General features: G+C 46.7%; 1 protein-coding gene across 2 annotated transcripts in view; it reads left to right on the plus strand.

The window, feature by feature from the left end:
* Positions 1-310: 310 nt before the first annotated feature.
* TMEFF2 (transmembrane protein with EGF like and two follistatin like domains 2) overlaps positions 311-17627 on the plus strand; it is a 132128-nt gene continuing 114811 nt past the window's right edge. The window contains exons 1-4 of one of the 2 annotated variants that reach the window (XM_059853409.1): positions 313-583; positions 1948-2057; positions 7835-7964; positions 10685-10711. In XM_059853409.1, coding sequence (XP_059709392.1) covers positions 403-583; positions 1948-2057; positions 7835-7964; positions 10685-10711 — 448 coding nt within the window. In that variant the 5' untranslated portion in view covers positions 313-402. Of the gene's footprint in view, positions 584-1947; positions 2058-7834; positions 7965-10684; positions 10712-17627 lie in introns of both variants that reach the window. The other variant, XM_059853410.1, reaches the window with a different exon arrangement.

The raw sequence follows: 17627 nt of genomic DNA on the forward strand, positions 1-17627 counted from the left end.
GCCGGGCCCCGCATCCCGCTCGGCCAATGGGGGCGGCGCGGCGGCGCACGTGACGCGGCGGGCCGGGACCTGCTGCTTCCCCCGCGCAGAGGGATGCGGGCGGCAGAGCGGGGCAGGCGGCGGCGGCGGCGGCTGCGCGGCGGCGGCCCCTCCGCGCCCTCCCCCCGCTCCCCGCCGCCCGGCCCCTATGGCAGCTGCTCCCCGCCCCGCCGCCGCCCGCACCCCCGCGCCGCCCCGCCGGGCTCCGCCGCTCGCCCCAGCGTAGCGCCCGGCCGCCGCTCGCCGACCCGCTGCCGCCGCCGGCCGGGGCCCCGGGATGCCCAGCGGCCCCGCCGCCCGTCCCTGCCGCCCGCCGCGCCGCCCGGGGGGCACGCCGCTGCCGGAGAGTTGAGTTAGGAAGTCATGGTGCCCTGGGAGCCCTCCCCGCCCCGGCAGTGCGGCGGCGGCGGCTGGACGCTCTGCGACTGCTGCTGCTGGCTGCTGCTGCCCGCCGTGCTGCTCGTCCTCGCCCGCCCCGACAAGCTGGCGGCCTTCCCTACCTCCTTAAGCGACTGCCAGACGCCCACCGGCTGGAACTGCTCCGGTAAGCACCGGAGCGCCCCGCGCCCGGCCCCGCCGTGCCCCGCCGGGCGCTCGGAGTTGCGCGGACGAGCCCGGGGGAGGCAACTTCAGAGGATGATGCCGCGTCCCGTGGAATGCACGGGAATAGCGGAGGCTGAAAGTCCCGGGCGTCGGGGCTCGCCGCCGTTCCCGGTGCCACCGCAGCCCCCGGGGCCCCGCTTGCCCCCTGCTCCGCGGCGCCGGGCGCGGCAGCCGCGCCCTCCGCCGGTGCGGGAGGCTCCCCGGGCAGAGAGAGCCCCGGCCCCGCCGAGCGCGGCTCCGCGCTGGAACGGGGCACTCGGCGGGCGGCTGCGGGAGACGGGGCCGCGTGTGCGCATCCTGCGGGCGGCTGCCGCCGAGCGCCCCGAACGGAGAGCGGATCGGGGTACCGGCGTCGCCACACCGGGAGCCCGCTGCCCGTGTCTTAAAGTCGGGCTGACCTTTGTAACGGGTTTCCTATGCAGGTCAGCAGCCGGTCCTTTTCCGATGCCTAAAATAATTCGGGAATTAGACTGTGGTAGCCTTCTAAGGGGAAGAGCGTTATTTGGGGTGCTGCGTGGATCGCACATGACGTGTTAGATCGGGGGAATTTGCGCTGTGAGCTCTTCGTTTTAAACATATAGCGATACGGTTAAGAGCGCTCGGGTGGTTTTAAAAAAAATCAATGGATTCAGATCTTAATAGGTTTGGAGTCTGATATAGCTGTTTTGCTTAGTATCTCGCCACTCGCTGTTGGAGTGGGAAGTCAGCTAGCGAGATCTGAAATTCATGCTTGTATTCGTGAACTGAATGTTCAGTCAGATCTGTTGGTTTTTCCTGGAGAATATGAAGGCAAAGAGCTCGGTTCACTCAGCGGCTCGTGGGGAACCTGGCACTTCTCCTGTTAACTTAGAGGTCATCAATCTTCATTGGGATCAGGCAGACCATCACAGAAAACACACAGCCTGTTTGTCTTTATTATTGGGGGCTTTGTTGTGTCATGGGCTGGAGAAATTCCGATTTGGACTTCTGTCCAACAGATTTGTGATCGGATGGGGGTAGGTTGATGACATTTCCAACCCAGAGCCATGAAATAACATAATTACTGGGTGACTTTTGAGGAAACCGAGTCTGTGAAATGGAACAAAAAGTGTGTGAGGTAGTGGGGAATAAGAGCTGAGAGAAACACCGAGGGAGAAACAAGAGGAAAAGTGAAAAGCCGAGGACAGGGAAGGACAAAAGGAAATCTGGACTCTGTCAATTTCATCAACAAGGTTATTGTGCTGTGTGCACTAAAATGCAATCACCCCGTATTGTTCCTCTTGCTAGACCAAAGCTGACTTCTTTTTTCCTCTCTTTACATTTGAGGTTACGATGACAGAGAAAATGATCTCTTTCTCTGCGACACCAATACCTGTAAATTTGATGGGGAGTGTTTGAGGATTGGAGACAGTGTGACTTGTGTCTGTCAGTTCAAGGTAAGAAGATTGATATTTCGTTCTCTAATTCACTAATGAGAATACAAATCAAGGAACTGCCTTTATAACCTATCACTTGGCAATTTATTTCTCTATGTGCAGAGAAGTTAGAGGGCAAACCTGGCAGTGTGTATAAAAGCTGGCAGGAGAACCAACTGGTGTCAAGAAGACATAAGTTTCTCTGGGAAGATGTAGATGCTGTGGCTTTAAATGTCCCTTTGGGTCTGCAGTTTCAGGTTGTGCATTTCTGATTTTTCATCCCTGCCCTTTTAACGAGGATTTAGAGTCCTTTCTAAATTCATTTCTGATACAGATCATGGCTTATTGTATTCGGAGTTCTGATCTAGTTAAAGAAATGGATCTGTAATGTGCTTATGCAATATTTTCAGGAAGGGCTGCATAGTGACAATGCTTCTGCCTGTTTATCTGCCCAGCTGATCAGATTAAGGAGCAATCCCTCTGTTCCAAAATGATGAACTTCCTTTAGGTTTTATATAGTTTTAGGAGAGCTATTACTGAGTAGTAAGGGGTTTTCCTTCTATTTCTTCTCTCTTCCTCTCTCAGCTACATCTAAACCTCAGCCCTTCTCAAAGTCAGATGATTTCATTATGAAGGATTTCATTTAATGTTTTAGCTAACTCGCAGAACAGCTGGTCTTTAAATAATGACCTGAATAGAAACTGCACAAATTAAAGGAGTTTAAAGCATGTACCAGCACAGAGTTGTGTGTGTGTTTATGCCCCAGTGTTTTTCTGCATTTTAATGTGGATTGGTGAAGTTGTGAAACTTACAATGCCAATTTGAGTGTTTGCAGTAGAGCAGGCCAAATAGTGAACAGCTCAAGACTGGGCACATCTGTAATGATTGTGTTAATATTGAGCTTTGATAGATGTTAAAGCATTGCAAGTATCATTTATATTTCTAGAGACAAACATGCCTTTGGAGATAAAACCCAAGTGATAAGTTCCTTCATTTGAAACAAGGAAGGAATTTTCTCTAATGAGAGCAAGACAGTAGTTCTTAAATGCTTGTGTTTCCCATGTTGGAAGGGAATTCATATTGACTGTGGGAGTCTTTTATTCCATTTGGAGTTTGCATGCAATCAGAAATTCAGCGTGAGAATGCTGTTTTGAGCATTTGCCTTGGCTCAGACTATGCAGTGATACAAGGGTTATGGTCTGGTCTGTTTTATCTTTCTAAGAAAAAGCTGTAAGGCAGTGAAATGTCTGTGACTTGTCCCATTGCCTGATGGTAAGCTAGGGCAGATGGTGTGCCGTGAGTCTCGGGAACTTAAGAGCAGCCACTGAGAATGCTTGGGTCTTGTCTTTGGTCCCAGTTTGGTGTTGCCATCTGGAACAAAGCAGTGAACTCATAGCCTGGAGGGTGCAAACTCAGATGTTGCTGTTGGCAGGGCAGAAGGCATTGGGAGCCCTGCTTTCCCAAGGCAGGGTGCTAATGCCTGGTGGGCATTGGCATTAGCATTTGGGGTAAATGGAGCTAGGTAAACCTCCCCAGGCTGTGTGGTCCCCTCTTTGAGAGGTGAACAGTCTAAGTATGCTGAGTTTAGCAGTTCTCTAGGGGGCAGTTGAAACAGATTTAAGGAAATCAAGCAGTCGGTATATGAATATGTAAATAAGATCAAAATAATGAGTTGGGCAACTGTGGGCCGATCACTAGGAAATGGGTTGGAATCAACAGCAGTCTTTGGTCTCTGTGGCCTTTGGATCAGGCCCTGCAAACCCTCAGAGCTCTCTGTCTTGCTGTGAGCCCTCTGTGGGGCTGCAGGGCTGACTGTGACCTTGGAGGGCAGATTACCTGTGGCTGATGCTGTGCCAGCGCTGCCAAGGGCGCCCTGGTGCCGGGGGCTTCTCTAGTCAAACACGAGTGCTTTGATACAGGCAGGGCTTGGGGGGATGTCAGCTGCTCTTGTAACATCACTGGACACTGACAAGCCAAAAAGATATGCCACTGGAGTAGAGAATTAATTTCTAGTGTGGTGTGTGAGACTGGCTAAGTGAGACAGAGATAGATGGCCAGGTAACTTCTGTCACGAGTAACGGGGACCCCCATCAGAATTCAGGGCTCCCATTTCAGTGACAGCTCTCTATGGTGATAGTGAGCAAGTCAACAGCAGACTCCTCATCACTATAGCTGTGTTTTGTGTCTCCCTCTCCTATTTGGCAGAATAGACAAGGATAGAGAGCTCATTTTGCCTCAGTACTGATGAAAAGCTCTGGGCTGACCAGCCTGTGTTTTGAGGGGCTGAGAACATGGAAGTGGAGAGCAGGGCTTCTGCAGTCTTTGTTTGGGTTTGTTCAAACCAGAATTACAGATGCTTCATGTCTGCCCAAGTGGAGTTAAAATGAATTTATTTTTATTTGAAAAGGTGAATTTGATCAGACTGCTCTGGAACACTCAAGAAGGCTTCCAACCCTGGAGAGCCAGCAGGCAGGTGCTGAGAGAGGGGCTCATATGGGCTGGTTCTCTTGTCACAGTCTGCTGTGATAGCTCTCAGTGAGACATGTATTTTGTTGAAAAACATCATGTCCCACTCTGATCAGGATATGTAGATGTCCCCTGGGCAGGACAAGCCCAGACTTCGGTGCTGGCAGGGAGGGAAGGCTCTGGGACTGTGCTGGCTCCTGCAGGAGGGCTGAGCCTGTGGGAAACCACCAGCCCTTCCTTCCCTCACACTCAGTGGGTCCAACAGAGGGGGTGTAGAGCTGTGCCAGCAGGCAAGGGGCTGGAGACATGGCTTGCTGGGGTCTGTAGCTGTTTGCCCAAAGCCATAGGTCTGGCAGCTGGGCTCTTCCCTCTGACATTTCATGAACATATCAAAAAATGTGCCAGGTATTTCCATCAGTGTCTTTCCCCTTGAGCCACCAAGCCTGTGGGCAGTCACTGGTTTTTATGGGAGGAAGGAGTCCTGTTTTCATGCATTTGAGTCTTCCACGTGCTTCAGTGTTTGTGGAGCTGCAACATCACCTGTCCTGATGACCTGTTGGACATCACCTGTCCAACTTCCAGCCTTGTTCTGTTTCCAGAATATATCTTTCTGGGGCTTGGTTCAAGATGTGGGTGGCATTTTGGGAGTAGTTGATCCACGAAAGTAGGAGGAGGTCAAGCTTTTAACGTTTTACCAGGAGGAGGAGTTGTACAGGTTACAATCATCTTTAGGAAACAAACCCCACCTGCTTTCAGTGCACAGCAGTGATCCAAAGGCTCCCAAAGCAAAGATGGTTTGTCCCTGGCTGTGACAGTGGGCACTCAAGGCTGAGGAAGGCAGCCTTTGACTGGCACTTGATGGAATTGCATGAGTCCATTTCCCTGCTCTACAGCTGTGTGTTAAAAACTGGCATGTGTGAGAGAGAGGTGAGCAGTATGGCACTGTGCTGCTGGTTCAGTGGGAGTTTTAACATGGATTTCCCTGAGGCCTTGCTCAATTTCCTTGGGGATGAGCAACCATTCCTACATATAGGGCCGGGTCTAGTGAGCCCTAAACCAGTGACAAAAATATGTCACTAGGCTGACATGTAGCACGTGACATTCTCCAGCACTAGCAGGAGGTGTTTGTGATGATGATGAGCTGTGAGACCAGGATTCAGCATGGGCAAACACAGGAGTCTGGCTGTAGTGGGTTAGGATCCACCTGGTGACCAACATCACAGCCCTCTCGTTGCTGGTCTTGTTTTCTTTCCTGCATAACTCCCCTTACAGTTTCCAGCTCAAAGCCAAGGCAGGATCCATATGGATGATATCCCTCCCTTTGCTCCTTATGGCTCCTGCCCTTCCCATCTGAATCCTAGTTTTCCAAAGGTGCTGGTGGGAAGAGTGGACTACTAATACTTCCTGGGTTCCTGATGTCTCTCAAATGCATTTTAAAATTGGCCAGCCTTTGGAAGAAGTTCCAGCCTAGCTCATAGCACTGCTCTGTGTGGATTGGGGTTTCACCATTTCTGTGGGGCTGTCTGGCCTTTCAGATCTGCTGCTGAGTCCGTGTCAAAGATCATCCCTTGCCCTGGGTGAGAGCAGCTGAGGAGTTGCCTTTGTGTTTCTCGGGCAGAAAAGTTGCCTCTGTGCTTCTTGGGCAAAGAATCCAACCTTGTTTCTGCATGTAAGAAAGCCTGCTGAGATACTCCAGGCCAAATTCCTCACAAATCCTTGGGTGACAAGCGGATATTACACCTAGAGCAAGCATGATTTGATGCTTCATGCTTTAAAAAACATGCACGATTGTGTTAATTGTCCTGGTTATGTATTCCAGATCAGCCTCTAGCAATTGCTGCTGAGCTGCTGGATGAAGTTGGCATTTTATGCTTGAAACGTTGCTCAGATTTGGGACATAATGGTGAAAATAGCCTAGAAACATTTTTAATCAACAGTTTAAAATCTCTGCGTGGAGGAACCCTTCGTGAGGAGCAGAAGGAGAGGACTTCTGCTGTTGTGGCTGCTGTTCTCCTTCCTTGTGCTGCAGGAAGAGGGTGCTGGGGGTGGGCAGCATCTTGGGAAGATTGAAGAGAATACAATGCAAAAGGAAAATGTCATTTGTTTTGGCCCAATCAAAATGTCACTCTGACCAACTATGAATAATTTCTTGGCAGCTGCTCTGTGTGGAGGCCTGCAATTAATGCAATCTATGCAATTGTTTGTGTTAATCACTTCTGTAGTCATTCAGTTTAAAGCATTTTTGATGGTAATATCCCTGATATTTCAGTTCTGTGTGTTACATTGTGCCCAACAAACACACCTCAGATGCATAATGGCATGATACAGCTAAATAGGATGTACGATTTCTTCTAGATTTTTACTTGGATTTAGGCAGAGGTGAGCATTTGTAAATAATAATTGTGATCATTCCATTTGTTCTAATTAAACAATGAGGCATACCAGGAGTAGGGTAATCACGAGATAATCATATCCCTGGTATAATTGCCATGTACTGGGCACATCCAAGTATTTCTAAACCTCCAAGCATGATTATCTTGTGATAACTGCACCCTGTAGGTTGCCCAATTTTCAGTCTAAAATGAAATGATTATCTTTTTTAAACGAAGGAGAAGGGGCAAAACTGTCTTCCAGTGGGAGAGGAAATCAGGCAGAGCTCAGCAGGAGTTTGAGCCCAAGCAGGGGTGTGTGGTGGGAGAAACTTCTGCAGTGGCTGAGCTGGCTGCAGTGCTGCTGCTCCTGCCCACTGGCCACCGTGGGGAGAGCTTGGGCCTTTGTGGAGCATCCCAGCTGCAGAAATGTCTGTGCAGAGAGAGGGGTGGGCTTAGATGGTTGGTGTCTCAGGAATCATTCCCTCTGCCAGTCAGTACTCCAGCAGCTGGACACACACGAGTGTGTGCAGACCTCTGTAGCACTGCAGGGTGTGTGGGCAGGAGCAGGGAAGAGAGAGCCTGTTCATTACTGTTTGTCTGGAGCCTTCCAGTGGAAACACAGGAGCTGTGTCTGCCCCTGTGAGGAGTCCTTTGCCTTATTCCTTCCCTGGGAATGCCCCCTGCTCCTGCTGGCAGTCAGAGACCTCTTGGGGCACTCACTGAACACTTTGCCCACTCAGATTACCTTTCCTCTAATCCCTTCAAATCTGATTTTTCTTTTTAAAAATACCCCAGTAGCTGTAAAGGTGAGAGAGGAACGTCAGTGTCTCCCTCCCTGTGGTTTTCCCAGGGTTTTGATGCTGGCAGGGAGCAGGGTGTGTGTGTGGGGGCACCCCAAGGGGTGCTGTGTCCCCTGTGCTGGTGTGACTAACGCTGCTGCTCTCTGTCCCTCCCCTCCAGTGTAACAATGACTACGTGCCCGTGTGTGGCTCCAATGGTGACACCTACCAGAACGAGTGCTACTTGAAACAGGCTGCCTGCAAGCAGCAGAGTGAAATCCTGCTGGTGTCCGAGGGATCCTGTGCCACTGGTAGGTATAACTCACCCAGCCTGCCTGCCCCCCAGGAAAATGGCCTGGGGATGGCAAAAACCATTTGCATTCTTGCTTTGAGTTCATTACTGGTTAACTTTTGTGGAGAAGTCCCTGCCATCCTTTGCTTTTAAGTACTTTCCTACAGGCTCACATTCCCTGATCCACTGTACCCCTGGCACTGTTTGGAAGAGTTCAGCACAGGAGTAGATTTGGTTTTTAATTTGTGTCTTGTACTCCTGATCATCCCGTGCCCTGCCTGCACTTCTGAAGTGAACTGGTAGCAGATTAAGTGAGCAGATGTCTGATAAATGGGCATCTGGATTACCACAAACCTCTCCATAATCTGGAGAGAGAGAGCTGCAGCATGATTGCCTGCAATCCAGTTCCTTAGGTTTTTTTCCTTATCCTTGTAGGGCCAGATGCCCAGCTGGTATGATTCACCAGAGCACTGGTTGTAATGAGTCCTGCCAATTTATACCAGAAATTAGATTTAGTCCAAAGCACACATCATGAGCAGGTCTGTGCCACAGGTGTTTTGTTCTGGGCTTGAGCAAACTGACTGACGTGTGAGACAGCTCTGCTCAACTCTGAGCCTCGTGAGCTGTTTATATCTCAGCTTGCATGAAAACAGCTAGAAAGGTGAATGAGCAGAATCTGTCAGGAAAACCCAGTTGCTTGTGTGCAGCAGTTCTTGATGTTTTCCTTTCGTGCTCGGTGTCTGTTAGAGGTGGGCAGTGAAGTTAACTTGAAAAGAGCAGGAGTAAGCCTTTGTTCTTGAGAGAGTTCTTTAAACTTAAAGCAGAATTTTTTCTTGGCTGAGGATGGAGGAGTCAATAAAAAGTACATTAGACAAACTTTTTTCAGTGCTGTAATTTCATGTTTCATACACCTGAGAGAAAATAAACTCCTTTCTCTGGAAATGTTGTTCTTCTCTGAAGCTGTTACCTGACAATTTTCAAGAAGAAAAAAACATATGCTGCAATTTTTTTGTCCATAAATTGGTATTAAATGGAGCTCGGGCTGACAAAACCTACTGTGGTGTAGGATTTGTTCACCTTAGTAAATTCTCTCAGCACAGCAACTGGTCTTTTTGGTTCAAACTTTTTGATTAAAGAGATAATTTCAGCACATTGCTACACCTTTTCTGAAACTTATTTGCCTGCTGGCAATGACTGTGTTGGCAGCGTTCTCTTTGAAACACATTGTGGATTTCAGAGACAGAGGAGGAAAAAAAAAAAGATATTTTCCTGAAGTCTTGCTCAAGGTCTTTGGCTTCTTTTTCCTTTTCCCAAGGAGGAGCTCAGTGGAGAAGGGAACAGCCATTTTCTTTAGGTTTTCTCTATGGGATGGGGCAGAGGGAGAGGGTGCTGAAGAACCCCCAGCAGAGTCCTGGGCTTCTGGGAGCAGTGCCAGTGAGCAGCCCTGCCTGGCAGGGGTCTGGGCCCTGAAGGGGAGGGCAGGAGGAGGGACACGAGGTCCTTTTCTGCAGAGGGCCACATACCATGGTAGCTCACTGTGGCAGGCAGGTGATAGCAGATGCTCGTTGCTTTTTCTGTGCTGGGCACATCTGGCACATCTGGAAAAGCAAAGCTTCCCAGGGCCATGGGGGCACTGTAGTGCAGACCTTCCTTCCCTCTTTCCTCAGTAGCCCATTTGGGAAGGAGCATCAGGAGAATTCAGGACATGGTCACTGGGAAAACACTGTTATTTCTGTTCCCTTTCTCAGCCACCTTTTGCACCTGTCCTTTGCAGCCTTGCTGAATCTATCACTTGAAGCAACTCTTGCAACCAATTATTTAGCAAAGATTTTCCTTTTCTTTCTTAGTTTTGAGCAGTGGTGGCCTGTGCAAGTTGAGATCCACCAGCCCTTGCTGTCAGTAACAGTTCACAGGGTACTTCCATCCCTAAGCACAGCTTCCAAACTCTTTCTGTTAATCTTGATGCTGATCAATGCATAACTGCTCCACCAAGGGGGAGGATAGCATGGCAGCCTCCCTCCCTTCCCTGCAGAAGAAACTCCTCTTAGGCATTATTTTTGGTAGCCCTGTGTGTGTGCATTTCCGTGCTCTGCCTTGCTTAGAAAGTTTCTTGCTGGAGCTCTGGGCTTGGCAATTTTGGGATGTTGCACTTTCTAAATTTGTGGCTCTCATCATTCCAGCCAACAAAATGTGGAGCAGAGGAAAAAGAAAGCACTCAGTTTTGAAACTCAGCAACAACCTTGAGAAAAATGGCATTTTAATAATTTACCTGAAGGCTTTGAATAATAGTAATTTAATGGTTTACTCCAACTAGTCAGAATTTGATGAGATGTCCTGTTTCCCAAAGATAATGATACAAATTTACAAATGGGTTTTAAAGTTTCTCCTTGGTGAGGATTAGCAGTGACCAATTGGAGTAACTTTGTGCTAGTGTTGGGAACACAGATGTACTGCTCTAAGTACAACAAAACGAGGTAGGGCCTCCTAAGGACACTGCAGCATTCTGTGGCTTACATTATTTTCATCTGATAGAGGGACTTTAAAGAAAAAAAAAAATAAAACAGAGACATGAGCAAGATGGCTTGAGTGAATTACATTCAGATTAGATCTCTATAATTTACCCAGGGATGCCATCAAAGGCGAGCTGCACTGTAGAACACTTCACTGAAGCCTTGCTTTGCAAGCTCCCAGCACATACTGGAGCACATGAATAGAAATTCCTTTCTGTTCTTTTCTCAGATGCTGGCTCAGGATCTGGGGATGGAGGTAAGAGCCCTCTTTTAATATCTCTGTTCTTGTGTGTGCACACATTGTCTTCCACAATTTCAGGTTGTAAGTGGATATACCTTGCAATCTAAGTTGTTACACTACATATTGTCTTTTGTTCAGCTCTGTCTTTGAAAAAAGTGTTATTTTGCATTTCAGTCAAGCTGGAACCTAATCATGACATGCTGTTTTCCTGGGAAATTCAGAAAGCTGTGTTACTTCTAATAGGACTTGGAATTATTCATAGGTTGTGCTAGGAGCTCTATCTCCATCTACTGTTACAGTTGCACTCATTTGTTTTATGTTTAGGGTAATATTACTTTTGTTTTTAAAACATGAGCCATACCCTTGGCTCCTCCTCACTGGAGGATTCAAGCCAAATATTTTGTGGTAGAAGAAAGCATACTTTCAAAGATATGAAGAAATGTCACAGGCAAAGAACAATGTGTTTTTATAAGAACAGCAACAACAAAACTGAACGTGGAAATAGCCTGAGCCCTTTGGGGCATGCAGGGGATACTGTAAAATGCAGGCAAGCCAGCATTTAAGTAGGGGCTTATTTTATTGGTTTTTGGGTTTTTTTTTTTCCTTATTTCTTGGTGCAGTCGTGGTGGATTTGCTTGTCTGACATCAGTCCTTCTTGGAAGTGTAAGGGCAGTGCCCTGCCTTGGGGCAGGGAGTGTGAATTTGGGGCTGGTAGGTTCTCTGGGGGGCCAGGGCTAGGCTGGGTAGTTTGGGAAGGGGCTGTCCTGGAGAGTTCCACTCCCTTCTGCCCCAGCTCCCTGAGTAAGCTCCAGGAGCCAGGGAAGGGCAAGGCCAGCATCAGGCTGGGGGGCTGCTGGGGCAGCCACCAGGAGCTGAGCCAGCTTTTGGTGTGACATGGACAGCAGGGCTGGGCTCAGACACTGGTTTATGGCTACTCCTGGCTGGATCCAGGTTTTTCAAATACAATCACATCCCCTAGTCCTTGTTTGACTTTGGAAACGAGGATATCAGTGAGTGCAGTGTGTATGGAAGGCATTATTTTTACCTGTGAAGTGTTCAACAGCATGAGCATGAGGCACTTCAAGGGGTCTGATTTTGCTTTCTGCAACTCAGGATGCTTCAAGATGCTTCAAATCTGGCTCCCCCAAAAACTGCAACATGAAGTATTGCTAGTTTTTTCCAGCTATTCCTATTTTACTCTAATGTTCTTTTAGATTCTTTTTAAACCATTACACCAGAAAAATGCCTTGTTCAGTGCTTACTAGAAATCCACTATTTGATTTATATGTACAATAGGGTTTTCACAGCTATGGTCAATAAATTGGTTTTCAAATGAAGTTGCACTAAATTCATCATGCATGTACTAAGGAAGACAGATAAAGTTTTCAGTTTGTTTTGTGATTAGGAGATGGGAAAACAAAGTTGGCCACTTTCTGAAAGTAATGAATTTCATTCTCAGAAAGCATTGGAGTTTAGAGGTGTGATTTCCAGAGACTTTCATTGTAGAAGCTTGGGCTGACAGAAGATGAGCAGAGCAGGGCCTTGGGACTGACTGTGCAGGTGGTAAGGAAGCAGATTTGGGAAGCAGAGAGAACCAAGTTGGTACATGTGTTTAAAGGTCTACAAAGCTGCCTGGTGTTATTCAAGATTTAGTAGGCAGCTCTGGCTGTTCTTGAAGTACAAAAGTATATTTATGTGCCCAAAGAAGCTAAATCCAGACGAGTAAATGTTGTCACTACATCACTCTTACTAGACATGCTTTTGTTGTAAAAGCTGTAATAAATTTTGGATGTCATCACAGTAAGTCTTGTAAAATCCACTCCAGCAGTCATGAGTGGGACGTGTTCCTATGAGAAGCCCAAGGTCTTAGGCAATCTTCTGTGGTTTCTGATTTTTCTTGAATTGCTTTTTTTCTTTCTTATGCTTCTCCAAGGAGTCTTGGTTAGCAGAATGACCAGTGCAGCATCCTTTTTTAGCAAAACTCCTGCCTTAGGGATGGTCCCAGCCAGCTGTGAGATAAGGGAACAAAATTTTCAACAGCCTTGTATCTCCTGGTTGGATTTCTTTGCTCTGATGCAAGGAATGAACTCAACTTGTGTTGTTCTGGTTCTTAGAACATGGCAAGTTTCCAGCTCCGAGGTGGTTTCCCCCATGACTGACACCAGTTCAGCTCCCAGTGCTGCTGCTCCTTCAGTGGAGTTGTCACCTGGAAGCTGTACTTGCTGGAGGGCTCAGAAGTAGCTGGAAAGGGGTTGGTGTGAGGGACAGGTGTAGGTGAGCACACCATGTGGTCATACAAGCCTCCTTTTCTCAGGAAACTGGCCAGAGCATGAACAAAAGAGTCAGGGACTGTGTTTTGCTGCTAGGTTTTCCTTTCAGGTGCTCCCATCTGGGTTTGCAGGGAAGTCTTCTCAATTCACTATGTAGGATTTGGGGTTTTTTTGCTTTTCTGTCATGGATGCTGAGATCAGAGGGGTCTCAGCTTTTCAGCACTTCAATGATCTTGAGGGCTTTCCAGAGGTGATTTAATCCTCCTTTATGCAGCAATAACATACAAAAGTCCTCTTATTTGTAAAGTGATGAGGGAATCTTAATCTCATTTGATTACTGAGCCTTCAGCATACACTTTTGGGGATATCCAGTAGATGGGTAGGACAGTAGGTGTTCAAATTTCTTACTGCAGAAGACGTTTTTCCCTGTAAATGAAGATGAAAAATGCAGAATCAAGAGCCATTTCAGTGTTTTGATTGCAGAAGCTGGGAGTGTGGTGTGGAATTATTTAAAAACCCACATCCCAGAAAGATACTAATCAGAAAGCCAGAAAGGATGAATGTGAAAGACTTTATACAGAGAGTAATTTAAAGAGATTCCATTCATTTTCATCTATGCCGTTCTCTAGACAACTGGGTTTTTTTAGAACCCAATGATTCATGTTTTGGTCTTGAGCAGCTTTATAATGAATTCTTGCTCGTTTCCTGGCTTCCTTCTAACAGCAACAAACTCAAGATGCAGTATTTCATTATAGCTCCTAATGGGCTAAGAACATCTCTCCTCGTTTCATTTTCACGCTGAGCACTCCTTTGCCCTGCCTGCATTGTCTGCACTCCCAGCTCTGTGGATTGGCTTGCATTCACACTCTGCTGGATTCACTGAAGGTGACTGTCACCCTGGGTGCTGCTGTGACCCCCAGCAGGGCAGTGCACAAGCACCTACCTTGAATTCCTTTCAGAGCCTTCTTCAATTTCCATTCAAGTCCTAATGGCTTCAGTGGGAATTCTGTGGGGCCTTGGGTACACACATCTCATCCTAGTTTGATTTTTATCTTCATTCTTTATGATTCAGACTAAAGCCAGATAAAAATAAACCAACCAAACGAGTGATAATTCATCAATCTCATCATCACCATTTATTTCACAGTAGCATCTACAGGTGCTAATTCCAAGAGTAGGGCTCCAGGGTGGTACACCCTGACACTGTGAAGCAGTTCTTCACAGCAGGGGAGAGAATAAAAACTGTGAAGCAGTGCCTGGGTGTTCCAGCTGGGCAAGGGCTGGAAGCTGCATCACATTCCAGTGTCTGAATTGGGAATAGCACTCAGAGCCAGCCCAGTGCTGGGGCTTTTGAGCCCCAGTGTTTGTCAGCAAGCCCATGTGAAATCCTGAAAGAATCAGAGATTATACTGCTCTTAAACTTATTCCTGAGCTGTTAGACAAACCTGAAAGGCAACTACCTTACAAGACACCTTCTTTTCCCCCTCTCTCTGCCTCTCTTGCTTCGTGTGTGTATTTTAAGGATGAGCATGCCTTGTTTGTTTGTTCATTCTCTCAATTTATCCCTTCAGTCTTAGCCAGGAAAAAAAAAGAAGCCCTGCAGCTTTTTGTAGGTGCCAACATGTAGATTTAATGATAGATTTGGTATTCTGGTCTGCCTTTCCTGTTGACTTAGAGATGTGTGAATAAACACATACATATTATAAATCTATATGGAGCAGCAGTCATCTTGAAACACTAACCCAGAGAAAACAGGCTGGAAAAAAATTAACACTTTGGAGCCCATGTTATTTTTTTAAGGCAAACCATAATGCAGCATGTATATGCTTTTTTGTTTTTCCTTTAAGCAACAGGTAAATGGCTGCTCTGACCCAAATGCCTCTGCATTTTCTCTGTACTAGTTTTGAGTGGTTTACTTGAATTCAGCAGCTCTGCTGCTTTTGCAGTGATTCCCTTTCTGCTTTATTACAGTGTTGATTGATGGGCAGGGCTATGCAGAACACGCTGAATATTGCTGTAAACACTGTCCTAGCTATCACACTTGAGCCAAAGTACACCATAAAACCTGGAGTGTATATTGGTTTGAATGAAGCAGGGTATAAAATGCAGTGCTGATAAACACACACACACACACGTGTTCTAGTTTAACCTTGGAAAGAAAGGGAATTCATGTTTTGAGCTACAGATTCTTTTCCTGGGAGTAATAGGTAATTCAAGCTTCTCTCATGTGAATTCAGAAGATCTGCTGACCCCACGTGCGATTGTCAACTGCAATAAGGAAATAGGAAAGCTTCTTCTACTCTAATTTGATTTGGGAGATATAATTTAAAGCAGCATCAGAAGGTACAGAATCAACTACAGCAACGTGCACCAACTGGGTAAATGCCTCTGGAGGGAATGTTTAAGTCTGAAATGATTGACCTGGCTGTGGCTGGTCAAATATGTCTCCTTTGTTAAACGGGTTTTTACCTTGTTAACCTCAGCATGGCACTGAGCCCAAACCAATCAGCTCTTGGAGAGGCCGGGTTTGTTAGCTCAGCCTCTTCGTTGTCCTAACATGATTACATGGCTTCCAGTTCAGGGCTGCTGCTCATCTGACCTGTATAAGAGTTAGGTCAGGGAAAGGCTGCTCATGTCTCCTTTTGGCCTTTAAAAATTAGGAAAGGATGAAGTTCCCATGTGTTTTTGTTGACCAGAAGAGAAGCACTTGGGCATTCGCAGGTGCCGGACTCCTAGACGCCTGCCAGGGCATTTTGTGCTGGGTAGGATTTATTAGCCATTTTGGAAAATCCTAGGAAGTGTGGAGATGACAGGAATGCCAGTTTTGGACTCCTCTTGGGCTCTCATTTAAGCTAAGTGTACTGAGCTCATCCACCCTGCTGGGCTGAAATGCTGGAGCAAATCCCCATAGCTCCTGGAAGCTCCCCAGGGCTCTGAAGTACCAGCCCTGGGAGATGGTGGGCTTGGATTTCGTTGCCTGGATCTTGCCTGTGTTTTGCTTGCTGCTTCTGAAGCTGCAATGCAAGCATCCAGTGAAAAGTGCTGTGTTTTCTACCTGTGTTATTGATGGGCAGCAGTCCTTGCTGTGCTCCTGGTCCCATCAAGCAGGCCCTGAGAAATGCCACGGGGAGGAGTTTTGACGGGCAGTGAATGATTTGTGGCCCGTTTTCAGCCGTTCATGCAAAACTGAAGGGAATGAATAGGAGATGCCATGAAGATGCACAGGCTTGTGTAGGCAAGAAGTATGAATGACGTTCATTCATAGCCTCTTTCCTGCATTATGCAATCCTTTAGGTTTTTGGCACTTTGTGTAAGTAGTTCAGAGCCACACAGGGATTCTATGAATGGAAGATGTTCACCTACATTAAAACTACTGAGGATGCCCTGGTTTTGCTTTGGAAGTCAAAATTGCTTCTCTGCATAGAAACAGAGGAAAAAAAATCGAAAATATGCTGGCTAATCACATGCAATCTGTAAATCCACTAATAACTAAGTCATCAAATCATCAAACAAATCCTATGATACTCCAGCAAACAGATTAAAAAAGCAGTACCCGATCACAAACGCTCATTTATTGGTCTGCTATTGTAAACACAGCAAGAGAGAGATGTAGTGGTCTAGATTTGTCTGCTACATCTCTGTAAACCTGGATTAATTTTCCTTGTGCCAACTGTGGAGTCACTAGAGATAAGCCGTGATGACAGTGAGAGGCAAATCTAGCCCCCTGTTTTGCTTTTTTGTGCAGGAAGTTCTTCCACAGAGGAAAAGAATGGTTTTTAAGCTTTCAAATGGCTCTTCCAAGCTTGCTACAAACACCTTCCATCATGGGGCAAGAGCATGTGTTCAAGTTCATGCTTCGTTTTTATCACATGCTTAAAAGCCACTGACTTTTAAATTTCTCTTCTGAATGGGGATGTCTTGCACAAGTGGGATCTGAGGCAGACTGGGAGTGACCTGAACTGTTTCAGATCCTCATGCATCTTGTCATTATGTATTCTGTGGTTTAGTGGTGGAGGAAGCTGATTCACTGTCCACTTGCTTTGAGCAGGTTTTGGTGTGACATAGGATTTTCTTAGATGCTCTCATGAGATCTTAAAAAGAACAAATGGGATGAAAACTGCCAAGTCTCTCTAAAGCTTTGTGCATTCGCTTTCTCTAACTCCTGCATTTCAGATCTCAGCTGCATCTGGCAAAGTTAATATATTCTGCACTTGATGTTTAAATTCCCTTTTGTCTAAGAGGTTTTCTTTCCTTTCAGAGATTGGGAAATGAAACCAGAAATTTTGCCTGCTATATTTGAAGTCAGTGGGAGTTCATCTTCAGGAAGGGCACAACTGATTCCTAGACACTTGGCAAACTGGAGACACAGCCTCCTCCTTTATGTAAATGCACACACAGGACAAGTTTCATGAGTGTGGTGCAAGCCCAGGAATCCAGAGCGATTCATAATCAAATCCAGACGAGTTAGATTTTTATGGGAGAGCACTACCAGTTCTTAAGATGTTGCCATGAGTCTTCTAGCCCAGGTTTTTGAATAGCTTTATAGAACATGCTTAGTTTCTACTTTAAAACAAGCACACAGCTCGTTGCTCAGGAGAATACTTGAATAGAAGCCCAAAGTGTTCAACAACAGGGAGATCTCTAAACTGCAGTTTGAAAAT

Source organism: Haemorhous mexicanus, chromosome 8, assembly GCF_027477595.1.
Source record: "Haemorhous mexicanus isolate bHaeMex1 chromosome 8, bHaeMex1.pri, whole genome shotgun sequence".
NCBI lineage: Eukaryota > Metazoa > Chordata > Aves > Passeriformes > Fringillidae > Haemorhous > Haemorhous mexicanus.